The sequence below is a fragment of the Xiphias gladius genome, chromosome 16 (genome assembly GCF_016859285.1).
Source record: "Xiphias gladius isolate SHS-SW01 ecotype Sanya breed wild chromosome 16, ASM1685928v1, whole genome shotgun sequence".
NCBI lineage: Eukaryota > Metazoa > Chordata > Actinopteri > Istiophoriformes > Xiphiidae > Xiphias > Xiphias gladius.
Window position 1 is genome coordinate 3,802,980 of NC_053415.1, and position 18,922 is coordinate 3,821,901.

An 18,922-nucleotide genomic window follows, 5' to 3' on the forward strand; every position below is an offset into this window, starting at 1 on the left:
TAGCTGAAAACTGTACTTGTGGTGGAGTGACTGTACTTAGTTACTTTCCACCACTGTGTGAACCCAAAAACTAATGGGAGATCCTGTGTCACAACTTTATCTTCCAGTGTGCATAATGAAGGGGCGTGTCGAACAATTAAACTGCTGTTACTGAGATACATAGTCATGAGACATGGAACATGTAATTATTAAATATTACATGAAGACTCCCAATTTTTGTCTTCGATAAATGCAATGTGCTTCCGTAGCAACTGGGCTAAGAGAACACGGGACTAGTTTATCTGCATGATTCATACTGTGTACTGTAAAGGCTACAATTGTTCATTTGTCCAAGAGTGGGCAAATGGGTTAAGTTTTGCTGGTACTTTGCATGCCAACCCAAATTGTAAGGCCGTGGTTTATTTGGCTTGCTGTACCACAGACAGATATCTGCCAAAATAAAAAATTAACAGCACAATAAAGGTTTTTTGGATCTTGTTACTGCTTGTTACTGCTAATGGTGTTTGTAAATCAAAGATTATTCCCCAAAACTTGATGTCTTATTACATGTACCCATTACAGAGAAAAACCATGCTCCAACATAATTCATAGTACTGTTTTCACTTAAGCATTTCTCCTCACTTAAAAGTTACTTGTGCATTTCCAGTCAGTGATCCCTAATACTAGGAGATTAATACTATGAACACGACATGTACCTGGTTTTCCACAGCCCTTCATACACTGCTCATGTGTGTCGAAGCGATTCTGGTTTCCACCGCAGCCTCCATACCAGAAACGTGTACAGCTCTTGCTGGGGGCATCGTAGTGCCACTTGAGAACAAATTTGGCACAGGTACCTTCCTCTTTGGGAAGCTGGCAAATGTCCACAGCTTTAGAGGCCGCTGTGAGGGAAGTGACAAAGAATGACAGTCAGTGAAAGTATGAGAACACATACGCAACTAGAGGGCAGTCAGAGAGAGAGTCCATGTCTCTGGATAGGCTGTAGGCGTTGACTTTAAATACGAATAACAATGAGTGGTGTGATAAGCTGTAAATGTATCATTACCATTGTACATTATGACTAATGAAGAGATGATAACTGTAATTTGCCAGTGACCTGTTTGTGTTGCGGATTCAAATTGGTACAATGCATTTTAATATTTCAGGAAAGAACATAAGCGCTTCCATCACAGCAGCTTTTAATTCTTCCATAATCTGTGCATTTGGTTTAGAGTAGACTTTGTATTACTTTAAGTATCTTGAGTCAATTTAGTACAATGCTGACGAGGTACTGACGAATTGAACTTGGTCTTTATTAGGTTTTTTTATTTAAAAAAAAACAGAAATGAACCAGTGAACAAGGCTTTCCATTCATTTTGGTTATGACTTGGCTCACTCCTGTGACACAAGCATAACTTTCTAATTTTTTCCGTGCTTGGCTTTTTATTTGTTCCATCAGCCATTTAGATCATCTAAAGGGCAGTGGAGGAGGTGGGTGGGTTTTCAGTTGAATACAAAGGACTTGTTGTTTTGCTAAATTTGCACAGTTTGTGGAAATTGAATTATGTAACACATATAACATGCAACACTGGTGACTTGATGTCCAGATATATACCAAGCATTACGGGTGGTCTGAAAAGGTCTGATCCAAATCATATTTTGAGGATGTGGATTTGCTTGTTTAAAACGAGACCAAGAAGAAAGTGCTTTTTTTTCTTTCATACTGGCTAGTATTTGCATAGCACACATGAGCAACTACATCACAGTTAGTTATGTCGTCAAAACAGGCAGGGAGAAGGAAAGGAACAGTAACAAAATATGTCTACAGAAAACTATTCATGTTATTGAAGGCATATTATTCTCAGTGAGTGTACATCAGAACTCACCAGGAGCCGGGAGGATCTCCACCTGTTCACCCTGCTGCACTTTTGGCTCAGGCTCTGGCACTGTGGAAATATTAAAATATAAATGTGGTTTCATCTTAAAGGAACGGTATTTTACTCAGTTAGCGAAAATTATCCGGAGGTTTTTCAAAATGTTGTGCAAAGACGACATAAATGACAACAGACGTTTACTTAATACTGCTGTATGAAGATGTAATCCACATTTTCCCATTACCTCATGTGATCAGTGACAGGTTATAAGACAATTTTACTATCCCATCAATATATGTGACTCAAAAAATATAAAAAGTTACATCTGAAATAAGAGCAACTTTCCTTTACCTTCTGTGAGTTTTAATTTAATTGACCACTTGCTAAGCCCCACCCCTTTAAGTTGCTGTTGCTTCCGTTGTCAAGTTTTCCATTCTTGCTTATTTGCAGTTTACAATAAGGGTGGCAGACTGACTTATTAAATTTGCTGTACTTTTGGAAACAACTGTGGATTTTGTTGGTGCAGATGATGACTGTCGCTAGTAGCGAAAACAAAGTTAAAGTTAAAAATCTGTGAGATCGTTGAAAACTGTTTCCAACTGACTTTTTATTATTTTCAGCTGATTTGTTTTAAACCAAAAGCCTGTAAAACGGTAAATATGCACATGTCACATATCATGATGATATCATGCATGTAACATGGTTATGGTGACTGAAGCTAAAGCTACATGTCCCAGGTTAAAAGATGCAACTTAAATGTGCTTTGCATAACCTTTAACATAACCTTTAGATGGTCTAAAACCTCACTATAAAATACATAATTGGACAAGCAAGTTGGTGGTTATATTTATCCATTAATGTTTATATTTTTAAAACGATATGCTTTACAATAGAAAAGGTTTTGAGGATGAGGAAGAACTGATCAGTTTGGCAAATGTAACAGAAAGTTTGGCTGGAGTTGAAAGAGCAGGACAGAGCCACAAACATTGTCAGCAGATAAACTAACATATTGTCTTCCACATGTTTGATGTTCCACTCCGAAACAGGTATGTTTTTTAAAGTAACCTGTACCTGTAACCCCGTATAATAATATTGTTAACTAAAGACATGCCCCTTGCTCTTGGTAATAAAGCTAGGTTACTACTGCCTGTAAGACAAACATACTGTTTAATTGATTTCTTACACTTTTACTCTTTGCCCACCATTTTTGCATGAGGAGAAAACCATAGATTAACAGGCCCACCATGCCCAGTTACACTGGGTAAGCTATGATTGGACAATTGCTGTTCTCGAGTGGGGTTTAGCAATGGTCAATTGTAGGTTTTGTGTCTGGGGCTGAAGCTCATATTATGCTTCATAAGATTATGCCATCACACTGGGCAGTGGCACATGACCCTCAGAGATCCCGGCAGCAACAACCACTTACCTGACCTCCTGCAGTTTTGCAAGCAGAGGGTCTCAGTGTTGAACCTATTTTCATTGCCTCCACAACCTCCGTACCAGAACTGTGCACAGATCCCGTGCTTTCTGTCAAAGAACCACTTAGACTGATAGTCTTTGCATGGCATTCCAGGGTCATAGTCAAGTGAGCATGGGTCTGCAAATTCATTAACTAGAACATGCAAAAAAAACAGCAATGATGGAGGACAGAAAGAGAGAGAGGATGAGTTAGTGTTAAGATTAAAAGTGCAACTACATGAGGCATACAGCAGTTATTGTGTTCTGTTTAAAAGTAGCTGATAACAGATAAATTCATATTAGAAGCTTATGGGTGTTCAAAGGGATCTACTGGCTTCAAATGAGTATTAGCACTGATATCCGCATTCTTACAGAGGAAAAGAAATGGCATTCAACATGGCATTTTATAGAGGGATCAGGCTAATTGCAGTATTAGGAATTTTGACATTTGGAAATTCAAAGCTTTTAGCAGAAGGAACGATGATCAAAAAAAAAAATTACCACAGGTAAAGTTAAAGTTGGTTAGTTATAACTTCAGTCACTGTTAAATGTTAGTTAATTTTAGTCATCCAGGATATGCATGGCTGTGTGGTCCTGGTTATCTGCATGTATTCATTTCAAGAAATCAACCATAGAAGTACTTCATAATGCTAATTATGACAAAAATCCACTGGAGTCTTGATTGCATTCGGTTAATTCCTTTCTAGAACAGCACTGTGTAAACTGCAGAGTGCAAGTAAAAGAAAAAAACGTTCTTGCTCACACTAGGGGATCAAAGTATTGCACTCACTGACTTTTTTTAATGAAGACAACATTGCTATTCTTAACTGAATGAAAGTAGGGCAGGTGAAGGAGCTTGACCCTCCTAAGGTTACAGCCAGTAAAGATGTTCTCATAGAAAGAAAAAAAATTACATTAGGGCCCAACTTTAAAGTTACAGATTACAGGTCAGAGCAGGTCAGAGCAGAAAAATAAAATGTTATGCACGTGCACACACAAACCCAGTCACTCACCAGTTTCTGGTTTGTCCAGTGGTGTGGTTTTTACAGTACTGGTGTCTTGACTGGCTGGCTTATGCTCTGTTGCTTCTGTCAAAGTGAAACAAGCAGTCATGGAGCAGCTGCAATAATGCAGCAAAGTCTGTGAGCTAATTCAGGCAAGACAACTGCCCAAGTGTTTAATATTTAATTTTAGTTTTAATTTAAATTTAGCTTACCTTTAGTTTCTTAGTTTGTTTATTTAGAAATAACAAAATCACCAAAAACCTATAATGCATTAAAGGAATCAAAAAGGATTGTGCTGATGAGATTTTGAAATATCCAAAAGGGCTTATAAAGACATCTCATCAAAAGAAAATCTGAAATCAAAATTTGTTTAATATTGTCACTCAACATTCTCCATATTGGTGTATGTTTGAAGAGAGTGACAATGTCAGGGCCTAGAGGCCAAATATAAACTCATACATCTATATTCACATATGAATAAATCCATTCCAGATGATTTGGCTGAATGCAATGCCACATTTCTAAAACAGTGCTCAGGTAATATCGGACTACAACATAATTATATTTTATAAAATGACTGAGGAGTGATCAGTGTAATTGGAAAAGAGATTTGAAAAACACCCACCCACTTCTCACCCACACTCAGTTTCCATTCATAAACAGCTTCAAGTTACATTTCAAGACTTTGAAGATCTTTTCAAGATCTTTTCACTTTCTATCTTTCGTGTTATAGGGCAGGAAAAATATTGCTTATTGGCTATTTAAATAGCACGCCGTCTTATAGGATAAAAAGGAAGCTTACAACATATTTGTGTAGGTGTGTTATGGACTTACTTGTAGTGATGATGCCTTTGCGGGTGGAGACAATTTGACCCTCTGCAGTGCGGGCAGTGACCACAGCATGATATGTCTGAGTACTTTGTAAGTTGTCCACTGAAAGCTCAGTGCCTGAGACGTTGGTCTTCAGTACCTGAGCATGGTCAGGCAAACGCGTAACCACTACTTCAAAATAGACGAAGAGTTTGGGGTCTGGGTTGCTCCAACGCAATTTCAAGCTGCTGGAGGTGACGTTAGAGATGTGTAGCTCACCTGCATCTGAGGTGGTAAGACAGAGGTGTCAAGGCAGGACAATGCATAGGTTCAGAGAAAACAAGAGTAGGTCAGAAGCTGTGGTGGATGAATGCCAGTGTGACTAAGATAATGTTGCTTTTCATGTCCGGTCATAATTTTCTAGGTAATTTTTCTTTTGTGAAGTGTGCTGGTTTCTGATTTATGGGCAGTCAGTGTTAGCGGTGAGCTAGTATGCCTGACTCATGATGAAGAAAACAGAAATAACCAGTCCAAATCGAACATCAATGCAACAGACATTGCCTGCAGAAGTATATCAAGTTCATTTGAGTACATCAACAATCATACTTTTATGCTTTCTTCGATGAACTGCTTGGTGATTCTCATGATGTTTCTGATGTTTCCTATAAATGTACAAAATAAATAGTGAATGAAACTGTCAACATGTTCAAGAAGTTAACAGTGAATGACGACATGGTGTAAAAAAAAATAGCTCACAAAACTTACTCCTGTTGCTGTGATGTTGTGAAAGGGTTTTTTAGTGCCTGGTCACTCTGGAACCACTTGCAGTTTTTAGAAACTTCAGGGGACATGTAGAAAGCATTTTCACCTGAAAAGAAAAGTAACAATGAACACAGTGTCTTACCCACAGGGACCTAGCACAGAATAAGCCATTCATGGCGTTAAGTCTAAAATAGTAAATGAAGAAGTGAACAATAAGGCATTAAAATTGCTTGACTGACACTGACATTTGTCTTGAACTTACTGCTGATATACTTTGGCAGCAGCTGGCTGAAAGTCTGGATGCGTTTGTCATAAAAGTGTGAGATGCTATCCAGCCTTTTGAAGAAGACGTCTGATGGCTCACTGGCCATGAGTGACAAGACACGAGTATCACCTGCAGTCAACCTCTCACCCACACCCAGGATGACCAGGAAGAATCCTCTGCACTTGACCTCAGTGGCAATACGCACCAGCTGCTCCTCTTCTTCTTCCACACTTCCTGTCACAAACAACATTAGTACTTTCCTATCACGTGGGAGAGGTGCCTTCTCAAACACCAGCTCCACCGTCGATTCGATGGCAGCTGCTAGTGCTCGGCCACCCTCTAACTGCAGTGTCTTCTCCAGCAGGAATCTGACAATATCCTGAGATGAGTGGTGATCAGTCAAGCCGATATCCACATGGATGGGAGAGCCGCTTTTGTTGTGGAGGAATTCGTAAGGTGCTTGCTGGATCACAGACACTCTTGCGTGGTGAACGGAAGATGTTGGATTTGAAGACACTTGTAGCTGTTCTACTATCTGTGCTATGTAGCGTTTAATCTCAGTAAAGACGGTTGGGTAGGTAGACTCAGAGCTGTCCAAGACGAAAGCCATGTCAATTTCCACATCTGTGATGAAAGACCTCCTATCTCGGCTGGCAGATGGGGGCACATAGTCACACATCTGGTCCGGAGAGCAGAAGTCTAAAAAAAGAAAAAAAAACATAATGTAATGCGATCACTGAGCTTCCTTACGCTGGTGTGTCTACCCCTGGAATTTTTTTGTACAATGGTTATGTTACATAAGGTTATTTTTGTTATTTTTCCAAAAACAAAAATCTGTGTTTATTCTTAAAATTTTCAAATGGGATTACATAATGAATAATGAACAAAATCCCCAATTTTTTCTCCAGTTGCACCTCCTCACAAAATTTTCTGAACATAAACAGAATCACCAGGAAATAGAAAAACTTTTGGATGGGTCAGGAAACGAATTAGATAGTAGTTAAAAAAATGGATATTGTTCAGTGAAATTGTGCAAAAAATAAAAACAATAAACCTTAACTTTTTTTTAAATATTAGTGTACAAACACAGAGCTCTTACCTAGGCAGATATGGCAGTTCATAACCTTTTGGATGACTGAATTGTACTCTGCACTTCCAGGACTGGGAAGGACAATTACCTGGGCCAGGGCTGTGTTGTTGACCTGGTATACAAAAAGAAGCAAAAAATGTAAAATGTAATACATTAAATATGCGTTATTAAACAATGTACTGTAAAGTTCCCCTTTGAGATATCCGATTTGTTTATTTTGTTGTACCTGCAGTGTTCTGCTGAGTGCTTTTTCCTCACGGCTGACCAAAAACAGAGTGGCGATGCCAGCATCATGGAGGCGGAGAGCTGCATTGGTAACTGTTTGTGCCTGACTGAGTGGGCCACCAACAAAGAAGATGGCCACCTTCCTCACTAGGAAGCCACTGCGCACCCTCTTGAAGGTGTTCTGAGCCACAAAGCTCATGGCCATATCCAAGCTGCGCTTCTTGTTTGTCTGCAGGGTCTGCAGTCCCTCAATGTGCTGCACCAGAGCACGCTTTTTCATTGCATCAGCGAACCGAACCTCAGTGGTAACTTCATTGTTGTACAGGGTCAAAGCAACACGAGCTCCTCTTGGACAGTTACTCTCAGTGATGGTGATGTCTCTGACCAGGCGCAGGACTGTGTCACGCATGTTGTTGAAAGCTCTAAGGTCAATGTCCTGAGAGGCATCCAGGGCAAAGGCCAGCTCAGTCGGGTAGAGTGGGCATTCCTTGTGACCTAACAGTGTATAGAAGATTTTATTTTCTGTATAGTAGTGGATACATTACATACATAGTAACTGGAACAGTTACTGTATTATATATTGAAAATTATATTTTTTGTACTTACCATAACAGCAAGCTAGTCGAGGAAAGGAAACAAAATGTAGGATGACATTTATGTAGCACAAGAGATATGAACATTATCACTTTTCAATATCATGGAATGCCGTATTTATCATTATTAAATTATACTCACGACAGTTTTCTCTAATCTTCTTGATCAGGTCACATTGCTTAAGGAACAAAGAGACATTTGGAAATAAATGTTGAAAGCTGTTGACATCAGAAATTAATTTTGCTATGTTCATTCAATAAAATGTTATATGAATAAATGAGCACTTACCACAACACCTGGTCCTCTCGGCCCTTTCTGACCCTGTTTGAGCAAAAACAGATGTGTTAACTCCTGGACATGTCTGGCAGAACACCCAGCAATATAAAACGCTCTATTTTTTCTATTGTTTATTTAACTCAATTATTTATATAAAATCATGTTAAGAACTTAACAATATTACATTGTGCAGTATACACTAGGTGTCATAAGTTAATTATCCATGAAAAGACACAAGCATATACAGACAACTCCAGACAGTAGATGTTGTACTCATAAATAACCATATTCTGCGCCATGTCATTTATTTAGAATTTACACTGTTTATAAGCAAACTGTAGATTTTGATTGCTTACGTATGACCCAGGATATCCAACCTCTCCTTTCTGTCCAGGTGTACCAATGTTCCCAGAGACACCCTGGAAAGAATTAACAGTGAAAGAAAAGAACTCAGTTTTAAAGCTATTCACCGGTCAATAGTTCAAAAAGAGCTTGACTTTAAAGGTTCACTCTCCTCATGCACTGAAAAGTGACTACATTAACGTGAATGCTCACGCCACTCATACACTGCAAGGAATACATGCTAGATATTTGAACCAAAACTTCAAAAGCAGTCCCCTAGTGTATCACGCCAAATATCATGTATATGTCCAGTGATGCTCTTGAACAGAATGAGAACTGGAGGATTTTGCTACATGACACCACACAGTATGTACTGTTGCATTTAGAATATGGACTCACATTAACCAAATCCAACTGGGGTATGAAAACTTACCCTCTGTCCACGATTTCCTCTAAGTCCAGGTCCGCCCTTGTTGCCAGGGTCACCAGCTGTTCCCTACAGTGATGGGAGTATATCAAATGAAAGCAAATGACCAACACCAAAAGGGATGCCCAATGACCAATGTACAATGCAACACTACATTTTGCAATGTCTGTTGCAGTTTCACTTTAAGAGTCAGTGTCTTCCATTACCTTTGGTCCTGGGAATCCAGGGAAGCCTTCATCACCCTATGGGGAAAAATGAATACATACTTTAAGTATTATTTGTGTAATTATTCTCCCACCTAATGAGTGTATAACTCCTTATGCTCTGAGATTTGTTACAGTAGAGCCATTGCATTTTTATAGTTCTTTTCAGAATTATAAAGTACTGTAAATTCTATTTGTGTTTGGAAAAAGACAAACTTTCTTATCACTACATATATATTACAAGGTGTCACAATTCACTTGCCTGTCTTCCTTTGGGCCCTATGACACCAAAGCCATCTCTACCATCTTCACCCTATAAGGAGAACAAGGAGAAAAATATCTTCATCTGTTTTTCTTCGTGGAGAGCTTTTTAATTCAATTGCATTCGTTCTTGTAGTTAAAGGGAAGCGAGGAACAACCTACTCCTACTACTCTTGTCTCAACATAAACAGTGTTATGTACTGTTATATGAGATAAAAGCCTTAGCAAAAGTACCAACTCCCCAACAAAAAACACACCATATATATTCTCAGATATATAAGCCACAGTAAGAAAATCTGCATTTTAGACTAGCAACCTCAGGCTGATCTTAAGTTCTCCTGCCACGGCCATACTCTTTCACAAGAAAAATTATGATGACATATGTGTAATGATCATTTATTGTATTATAAAGGCATTTGGTTGATTAAACCATGAACGTCGGATATTTTTGATTGTGGAAAAGTTGTTATATTGTTCATTTTTCAACAGTTTTACATTATGGTGCATGCAAAGAAGATGTGGTTTCATCCTTACAGGCTCTCCACGGGGGCCAAGAGGTCCAATAACACCCTTAGGGCCTGGCTCTCCGGGTTCTCCCTACAAATTCACAGAGATAGCCAGATACAGAGGAGGCAACTGAGACAGAAATACTCATAGATTCAAAGAAAATGTCTGAACTTTAAGAGTGAAATATTTCTTTAAGCTGGCAGGTCAGCCGTTATAGAGTTAATTAAGCTCATATGTTTTTTTTTTGTTGTTTTTTTTGGCCTTGATGTTTTCTTATAGTGCTTTAATGTTTGCTCAAATAGACTACACATGTGTGTCCAGTAATGTGAGAGCTTGACTTAGACCAGTGTATTTATAAATGAAACAACCCTGTTATGGAAGAACATAAGGCTCACTAAATCATGTTTCACTCTACCTTACGACCAAGAGCTCCTCTTCTGCCCTTATCCCCAGTGGGACCTGGTTTACCTCCAGGACCCTAGAAAACAAAACATCAGGACATTAGTCTTAGGTTTACTATGTTACAGCTGTAGCTGATGATTTTATTTCATAAAATGGACCTAACAGGTTTACTCACCCTGGGTCCAGGGTTCCCATCTTCTCCTCTTGGTCCTGGGGCACCATTAGGTCCAGGTTGACCCTTAAAAAAGACAAATCAGACATTGATGATGCATCGCTTTTTGCATATTAACACTAGATTTCAACCAATGAGCAGAGAAGGAACACATGTTTCTAGCCTGATAAATACTCCAATCATAGTCCAGTCAAAACAATTTATCATATTGCTAATGCAGCCAAGAAAAGTATTAATAGTAATGAAAACATTCGCTATGATACCTGTTTTGGCAAATGTACTTGTGGACTGAATCTGCCAAATAGTGTGTAAAGAATGACAAACTTACTCTAGATCCTCCAATACCAGGCTCTCCCTGCACACCATCAGCTCCTGGCTTCCCGGGATTCCCCTTTAATAACAACAAAATGTTCCAATTACTGCCATTACAAGAGCTATTAAAAAAAGTATTAAACAATGTATGTTATCGCCAAAAAGGGACTTACAGCCTTTCCAGGTGTGCCTCTTCTGCCATCAGCTCCCTTATGAAGTAGAAGCAGAAATTGGACTTGGTAAACAAAAAAAAGTGCCAAGTCAGTATTCAGCAAAGATAAATAACACATGGCAAAACTGTTTACCCTTCTTCCGACTACACCAGGGCCTCCCTTCTCTCCATCGTCACCAGGTTCTCCCTATAATTTCAGATCATATATCCCAGTAAAAAAAACCTCCATACAAACAGCAATATAATGTTAAACTGCAAAAACCAACTGAAGTATAATCTTTTCTATAGCAGTACAATGTATTCAAGCCAACATTACCACTGATCCAGCATCACCAGGGTCTCCTTTAGGTCCTGCCTGGTTGTTATCTTGTCCGCTTGTACCCTATTAGAAGGATATCACTTTTTCAATTTCAGCTACATACCTAAAGCTAAATTTTCCAAGAAAAATGGCAAGTTCTTATTTATAAAAAAATTCATGGGAGAGTAATGGAAGGTTGAGGGAGGGACATGTACCATTACATACTAAATGATCCAACATTGTAATTTTTACCACTGGCCACTGTTGAGATATGGATGAATGTAACTTGATGACTCTAAAAATAATGAATATAATATTACTCTATAATAAGGCTGGATTAGTTCAGGTATCCATGTGTAACACAATATGTCTGTTTATAGATAATTGTTAATTCAGGCAATAAATGGCACTATATCCAGTTTTCTTAATACTCACAGGGTCTCCTCTGATTCCTATTTCTCCTCTGTCTCCTGCTTGTCCTTTGGCACCTTTGGGACCCTAAAAACAATAAATATGTTTAGTAAGCATTTATCAGCAAAAATTATATCATATAAAAATGTGTTTAAAAATATGTTTAACTTAAACTGCATCCAGTAACTCACTCTTCTGCCAGGGTTTCCTCTGTCTCCTGGGGGTCCAGCCACTCCACTTTTGCCCTGAAAACATTAGGCAGATGCCAATTAAAGCCCAAAGTCATGCATAAACCAAAGCATGTCTTTGCCACATGAAGACATTGGTGGAACTCAATTGCCACACAGCTAAGGACATGAAGCAATCATACATGATTCTATATGATGTGTTACAAATAAAAATGGACTGAATGACAAAATCTTGTACAGCACACACTTACCTCTTCTCCGTTTATGCCATCAAGCCCAATTTCTCCAAATTCACCCTACAACATGGTAGCAGTTGGATAGGTAATCAGTGCAAGAACCATTTTTCTGACAGCTTTATCTAATAATGAAGACTTTAAAAAAAGAAAAACACTCACCTTTTCTCCTGAGTACCCACGAGAACCCTGAACAGTGGAAAGAAATTGTGTTTACACCAGTATATTAAATTAAAGAAAAACAATATTCACAATTTAAGATAACAAATTAGGATAACTTGAATGTTAAAGTTAATATCAAAGCCTTTACCTTAACACCTCTCTGTCCAGGACATCCCTGGAAACCCTGTGTTCCATTCACACCAGGAGGACCTCTCTCTCCCTGTCATTACAGAATAAAGACATTAATTAAAGACAATTACATATGCTGACATTCCCTGAAATACAGGAGGGATGAAATCTGAAGAAACACATACAGGTGGGATACAAAAACACTGAAAGTTGTCTTCTTGAGAATTAAAAACATGGTTAAACAACAATTAACAATAGGTGTCTGAAAGTCTCCCATGGAAACACTGCTGACTGGGCCAATATATATATAAGCAAGGCATTCAAACTTACAGGTCCACCCTCATCTCCTGGATGTCCTGGGCTTCCTGGTGATCCTGGACTACCCTGAAAACAAAACAACCAAATATTAGCTTGCGATCAGTGCTTTAAAGGGTTTTGAAAGGAAAACTCTTTGTATGTTTGGAAGTATATATAGATATTTTTTTCTTTTTTTTTTTTTTCTTTTCTGACATCAGATACCTTAGACCCTGGAAGTCCAATTGCTCCTCGGTCTCCTCTGGTGCCGGTACATTTGCAAGGCACTGCACAGCACTCTCTTTCTGCAATGTTGTCCTAGGCAGCAAAAGAAAACAAATATTAAGTCATTTATGGGAATAAAGATAAAGAAAAAACCTATGTCGTAGATCTGACTAATTAGTACTCACCAGTTCTTCCGTAAGCTCATAGTCCAAGTCCATGATATTAACTCGTAAGGGTCTGGTGTACCTGAAGCCACGCCCATATTCCAGCAGCAAAGCCTCCTCGAATTTCGGCACCCTCTCCAGCCCGACCAGAATGAAACTGTTTACTCCTGTTTAGCACATACAAGAGTTTTAGGAAGTATTATTCTCCATAATTACTTCTGAATGTGATTTTGCTATAATTTCACAGAAGTTTAAGGATAGATGGTCATCAAAGGCAGTTTGTACCGTATCATCTTTTTACCTGACAGTTGAAGATTTCTAACTTGCTTTTTCATTTCAGCATATGGGGCATCAAGACCATCAGTCAAATGAATGACAACCTACAGGGGAAAAACACAATTCAGTTTCAAACTTGCTCAGTCTTTTCATAGGTAATTTTAAACTAGGACTGCTCAATCAAGTTTCAATCAAACCCGATTGGCTGACAGAGTCTGATTGGATACTTATATTTACCTTTACTTTATTGTTGATTCGAATATTACACATACAAAATAACAGCTGTAGACTACTAAATTTAGACACACTTTATTTTTCATGAACTACTTGATCCAAATACTGAAGGTTCTGGTTTAGAACTTTAAAGTTGACCAATTTAAAATATAGATGTGACATGAATGAAGCATTAACTGGAGAATGCAACTCCTGAAATGATGTGATGTGATCCACTAAAGAGAGAGTGTATCACTCTGTTGGAGTTGTTTGATCTACAGGGACACTCAGTCCACTTGTGGTTTTACCAGCTGTGTTTCAGAGTGGAGGGTCTTCCCTCAGAAGAGAATTTTGGCTGACATCAACTTGCAAAAGCAGTTTAACCTAACTACAGACAAGTAATTTTGGCCTGTCATAAAATTATTCACAGAATTAATGTCAGTTAGTGACACTGATATGGCCTGCTGCCAACAAAAGTGATGGTCAGTGCTGGCTAAAAATGACAAGCTTCTACCTTAATATTTAGTATGCTGCGCTTTGCTAATGAGAAAGAGAAGGTTATAGTCGGAGATTAACAAATCTGCGTAACATTTTTTTCTCAGTGCCTGAATTCAAGTCATTCGCCAGGGCACACAAATACATTGACATTCATAAACTCTAATTCTTACTGGCGTACGATCAAAATGCAACAGTGTAGAGTACGGCTGTCAAAAGCAAAAGCAACAATGTAACAACAGCACACTGAGGTCGGCAAAACACAGTAGAGTTCAGTAAGGAAAGGATGATATCAGCTTTATTTTGTCTGATACCAATCCTTTAAAATATGCCAGAATTGGTCCTGATTCTAATCCTAGAAATGATCTCTAGTTTAAACTGTTTCAGTAACCAACCTTGACCACACTGTCCTGTCTGGTTTTGAACCTGTTGGTGTAAGCTGAGATGGTCTTGCCATTGAGGACAAAGGGGCCACGATTCCGCAGGACTCTGAAGGCCTCAAAGAGCTCATCCGCATTGTCTGTAAAGTCCATTTGGACAGGCTCAGAGGCAGAGTCCATGGCCAGCATACCCACTTGTACAGAGGGAATCTGCCCAGATGAGCAACTGATAGCTGCCATTTTGGAAATCCTCTGCAGAATGGCACCCATCTTGCTCTGGAGGTTGGTCTGAGCACTGAAGATGTTCTGATCAGAAACATCAAAGCCCACCAACACCTCTACGCTGCAGGCTGTAAAACAAAGTATAGTTTTATTTTAGGAATTTTTGTGAACCATAGAAAATATCCTGAAATTGAAACTTTCAATTCTTAGTTGCGAATTAAATGTGAAACAACGCAGCTATAAAATCCATTAGCAAGAAAAAAATAACACTATGTCTCTTACTTTTTTGAGATTCTTGCACACCAACACACAGCTTCCCCTTCACTTCATCATCCAAAGTCTCCAGGATTTGCTCATTAAGCTCGGAAAGTTCCTGAAAGTTGCTTGCTCGAGCAACAGTGGAAGACTCGCTTGCTAGGTTTTCTAACTCATTCTCAATGTCACCCACTCCTACAGCAAAGACTCTCACACCTTTTTTCTTCAGGCCAAGGGCTGCTGTTTTGCTGTCATCAGCTGAGCGTCCTCCAGTGATAACCATTAGGATCTGGGGAGTGCCCTCATCCACCCTACTGCCTTTTTCTTTGGTAAAGTGAACATCTTGAACATGACGAATGGCTGCACCAGTGCTGATTTTACGGCCACCTTTGTACTCTTCTCGTGCAATGGCGCTTACAATGTCTTGCTTGTGCTTGTATGTGTTGAGGTAGAAGACATCAGTCACATCTGCTGCATAATGTGCCAGGCCAATCCGCAGGTTGTCTCTCTCGTTGAAGAAAAGGTCAATTAGGTTGATGATAAATGACATCACTTCACTGAAGTTTTCCCGGCCCAAGTTAATGGAGCCATCCACCAAAAATACTATATCAGCCTTTTTAGGTGGAGGCAGGCCTATTACCATAAGATGGAAAATGAGTTATTGAAGAGGATAGGGTAAAGAAGGGTGAGGACATGAGAACAAATTGAGTTAAAGTGACTCATTAGATTTCAGCTTTCTTTGGCCATATAATGGGTTTAGGGTAAAACACGTGTTATTTAAGTATCTGTAATATGTGTACATTTTTGATCAACTTACTAGGATCCTCATAGACGTTGGTTGGTTCCTCAAGGATAGTACCCCTCAACCTGGCAATAAACCTCTCTTTGATTGTTGGGAGGTCAGGGAATGTAGTAACCTGAAGGACATCCTCTGAGGTTCTGGCAATTTGGTTTAGTTGCCTTGTGTCAGCACCACCTGCTCCAATACCGATGCAGTTTACCCGGGAGCCTTTAAGCAAAGGTCCATAGATAGAAACATCTTGGGGGGAACGTCCACCTGTGAGAACCACAAGATGCTGGGAGGCCTCAGCCAGACGAACACCAGCAGAGGATTTTAACTCATTCCGCATGACATAGTTAATGGCATCAGCCAGGTCTGATGACCGCCCACCCATCTGACGAAGTCTTTTGATAGCAGAGATAACAGCTGGCTTGTTGTTGTGTGAGTTGAGTGAGAACTCTGTTTTAACTTTGTCTGCATACTGGACAACAGCCACACGCACTTGATCAGGCTGCACGTTAAGTTGTTGGACAATGTTGAGGATGAAGTCACGGATATGAGCAATGCCAGCAGCACCGGTATTGTCTGAGCCATCAATGAGGAAGATAATGTCCTTTCTCTCATAATTTATGGGGTCTGCAAAATAAGCACAACAAAGAGAAAGGGATATATACCTTATTTCAAAGCATATTAGCAAAAGAACTGATGCATTTTTAAAAAATTCTACAATTATAACAGAACTCCATAACAGAATCACACTCCAGGGCTGTCCAGAATTCAAAGGCAATTTTTCTCCTGCCCCACCAGTTTACGGTGAGTAATTTCTTATTTTATATGAGGAATGTAAAACAATTCTAAAATGCAAATGATAAAAACAGCATTAATTATTGCCTTTAGCACTTACAACTTGATGTTAACGTAAACCTTCAATATGAGAGATTGTATTTCTTACCTACTGTTGAAGGAACATAACTACTGATGATATCAGTGGTGGATATTGTTTTGACTGAATCAATGAGCTGTGACTCCACTCTTGGAAGCTGCTGGAAACTGTCAACTGTATATACAAGTTCAGGCTTCAGAGAAATCAGTTTCAGTTCATCAGGGTCTGCATTCCTTGAACCAATGGCAAGAGGTGCAACCTGGTTTCTCTTAAGTTGGACAGCTGGAGTATATACATCATCTGTAGACTTGCCACCTGTAACTAGAATGAGGAACTGAGGAACACCATCTTCAATGCGGCTTCCCGCTGACCTCTGATAGATGTTTCTGGAGACCCACTCAAGAGCACGACCTGTGTTTAGGTGGTTTCCACCATTGCTTCGTAGTTTCATCACAGCCTGGCGTACCTCATCCTTGGTGGAGAATTGGTTCAGAAGAAACTCTAACTTCGGGTCATCACTGTACTGTACCACTGAAACTCGGACCTTATCCAATCCTACATCCAGCTTCTCCACAACTCTTCTTATCATTTCACGGATGGAAGGGAACTCACTACGCACTGCCGTCGTACCATCAATTAAAAATACGACATCCCTCTTTTCTCCTCCTGCGGGTGCTGGTTGGATTACTGCTCAAAAAGAATGTAAGCAAAGTAACAAGGTATGAGTACTAACTACAGACTTAGATGCTCGTATAGAGGACATACAGTATGATTGAGAAAGTCATATATATTGTAAAGAATGAAAGAAGAAAGAAAAAAGTAATTTGGAAATTCAAACATGATTTCAACACATACTGTAGTGAAGTATGTGAGAATGTGTTTAGGCTGTAAATCATTTTTACACATAATTACCATCATAAGTTGGGAATGCTGGACGCATCCTGGCAATGTCATCCTCTGATAGCTCAGTGAGAGCAGTGATTAAATTTTCTTGGACTGTGTACAGGCCAGGGAGGTCATCTACAGTGAAGGCAAAGTTAGGCACATATGACACCACCCGGAGCTCTGTAGGCTTGACATCCCTCGTCCCAATGCTGAAGGGAAGAACTCTGGATTGTTTGAGGGAAGACGCTGCACGACTGATGTCATCTGTAGAAGACCCACTGGAGACGACAATCAGAAACTGTGGTACACCCTCTTGCTTCCTGCTTCCACGTTCTGCTGTCAGAACATCCTGACTGACAAACTGTAAAGCCTGACCCAGGTTACGCTGTCTTCCTCCTCGCTGCCTCATTTCCCTTACAGCATTCATTACACCTTCTTTGGTTGTATACGAGTTCAGATACATGTCAACCTGAGCAAAGTCACCGTACTGGACTACGCCAATCCGGATCTTATTCTCGCCCACGTTGAGACTCTCCACGACCCTACGGATGAACTCCTGGATGATAGGAAATTCCAGTCCAACACCATCAGATCCATCAACAAGGAAAACAACATCCTTCCAGGGGCCCTGCAACTCAGCTGAAAGAGAAAGAAAAAATATAATATAATTTTCCAAAATATGTAACAAAATGTCAAAAGGAAATTACAGCAGCAATTATACACTGATGTAAGGTAACCTATAACAAGACTGTTGGATTCTTTTCTATATACGGTATTTTGTATTGCCAAATTTGTGGTAAACTGGTGGATATTCAGGGGGTAATTTACATTTAGTCCAATTGTGAGAAAAAAACAAATCCTGCCTGTATCTCACAATCTCAGTTTTGACTACAGTAGACTAAGTTTAGTCTGAGCCTGGCAGCTGGAAATCATCAAAATGTTTTGATGATGACATTTTGCACACCAAAAGTTCTCAGTAGTTACAAACTGAAGGACTTGTTTCTCACCTTAAATGGATTTCAAAAATACAAAAGTATTGTAGAGGATTACATTCTTTCATGGCTTCAGCTATTGAAAAATACTGCTGCTGTGCTCTTAACAAGAGCTAATGAAGACATGATTACATAACTTCCATTTGTGAAAATGTCATTACTCCTTGTGAGTTTAGTTATCCAACAATGCTTTCCATGTATGCAAGCTCTTTTGCATCCAGTTTTGATGCCTTGGATGTCAGAGCTCACAACATTAAATGTCAGTCATCCATGCCACACATACAATAAGCTACAGTTTCTG

The 18,922-nt window shown here is 39.4% G+C and overlaps 1 protein-coding gene across 3 annotated transcripts in view; it reads right to left on the bottom strand.

Moving 5' to 3' along the window:
- LOC120801312 (collagen alpha-3(VI) chain-like) overlaps positions 1 to 18,922 on the bottom strand; it is an 82,461-nt gene that overhangs the window by 1,949 nt on the left and 61,590 nt on the right. For 2 of the 3 annotated variants that reach the window (XM_040148138.1, XM_040148140.1), the window contains 38 exons: positions 17,657 to 18,268; positions 16,814 to 17,431; positions 15,898 to 16,497; positions 15,108 to 15,713; positions 14,619 to 14,953; positions 13,541 to 13,619; positions 13,261 to 13,406; positions 13,076 to 13,168; positions 12,887 to 12,940; positions 12,576 to 12,647; positions 12,428 to 12,454; positions 12,284 to 12,328; positions 12,036 to 12,089; positions 11,869 to 11,931; positions 11,452 to 11,517; positions 11,269 to 11,322; positions 11,137 to 11,172; positions 10,980 to 11,042; positions 10,655 to 10,717; positions 10,493 to 10,555; positions 10,105 to 10,167; positions 9,572 to 9,622; positions 9,313 to 9,348; positions 9,113 to 9,175; positions 8,694 to 8,756; positions 8,350 to 8,382; positions 8,203 to 8,239; positions 8,074 to 8,085; positions 7,469 to 7,962; positions 7,252 to 7,354; positions 6,150 to 6,851; positions 5,891 to 5,993; positions 5,732 to 5,787; positions 5,150 to 5,410; positions 4,325 to 4,399; positions 3,280 to 3,465; positions 1,866 to 1,925; positions 696 to 881 (listed from right to left, as the gene is read on the bottom strand). In XM_040148138.1, the coding sequence (XP_040004072.1) occupies positions 696 to 881; positions 1,866 to 1,925; positions 3,280 to 3,465; positions 4,325 to 4,399; positions 5,150 to 5,410; positions 5,732 to 5,787; positions 5,891 to 5,993; positions 6,150 to 6,851; positions 7,252 to 7,354; positions 7,469 to 7,962; positions 8,074 to 8,085; positions 8,203 to 8,239; positions 8,350 to 8,382; positions 8,694 to 8,756; positions 9,113 to 9,175; positions 9,313 to 9,348; positions 9,572 to 9,622; positions 10,105 to 10,167; positions 10,493 to 10,555; positions 10,655 to 10,717; positions 10,980 to 11,042; positions 11,137 to 11,172; positions 11,269 to 11,322; positions 11,452 to 11,517; positions 11,869 to 11,931; positions 12,036 to 12,089; positions 12,284 to 12,328; positions 12,428 to 12,454; positions 12,576 to 12,647; positions 12,887 to 12,940; positions 13,076 to 13,168; positions 13,261 to 13,406; positions 13,541 to 13,619; positions 14,619 to 14,953; positions 15,108 to 15,713; positions 15,898 to 16,497; positions 16,814 to 17,431; positions 17,657 to 18,268 (6,333 nt within the window). The remainder of the gene's footprint in view (positions 1 to 695; positions 882 to 1,865; positions 1,926 to 3,279; positions 3,466 to 4,324; positions 4,400 to 5,149; positions 5,411 to 5,731; positions 5,788 to 5,890; positions 5,994 to 6,149; positions 6,852 to 7,251; positions 7,355 to 7,468; positions 7,963 to 8,073; positions 8,086 to 8,202; positions 8,240 to 8,349; positions 8,383 to 8,693; positions 8,757 to 9,112; positions 9,176 to 9,312; positions 9,349 to 9,571; positions 9,623 to 10,104; positions 10,168 to 10,492; positions 10,556 to 10,654; positions 10,718 to 10,979; positions 11,043 to 11,136; positions 11,173 to 11,268; positions 11,323 to 11,451; positions 11,518 to 11,868; positions 11,932 to 12,035; positions 12,090 to 12,283; positions 12,329 to 12,427; positions 12,455 to 12,575; positions 12,648 to 12,886; positions 12,941 to 13,075; positions 13,169 to 13,260; positions 13,407 to 13,540; positions 13,620 to 14,618; positions 14,954 to 15,107; positions 15,714 to 15,897; positions 16,498 to 16,813; positions 17,432 to 17,656; positions 18,269 to 18,922) is intronic. The other variant, XM_040148139.1, reaches the window with a different exon arrangement.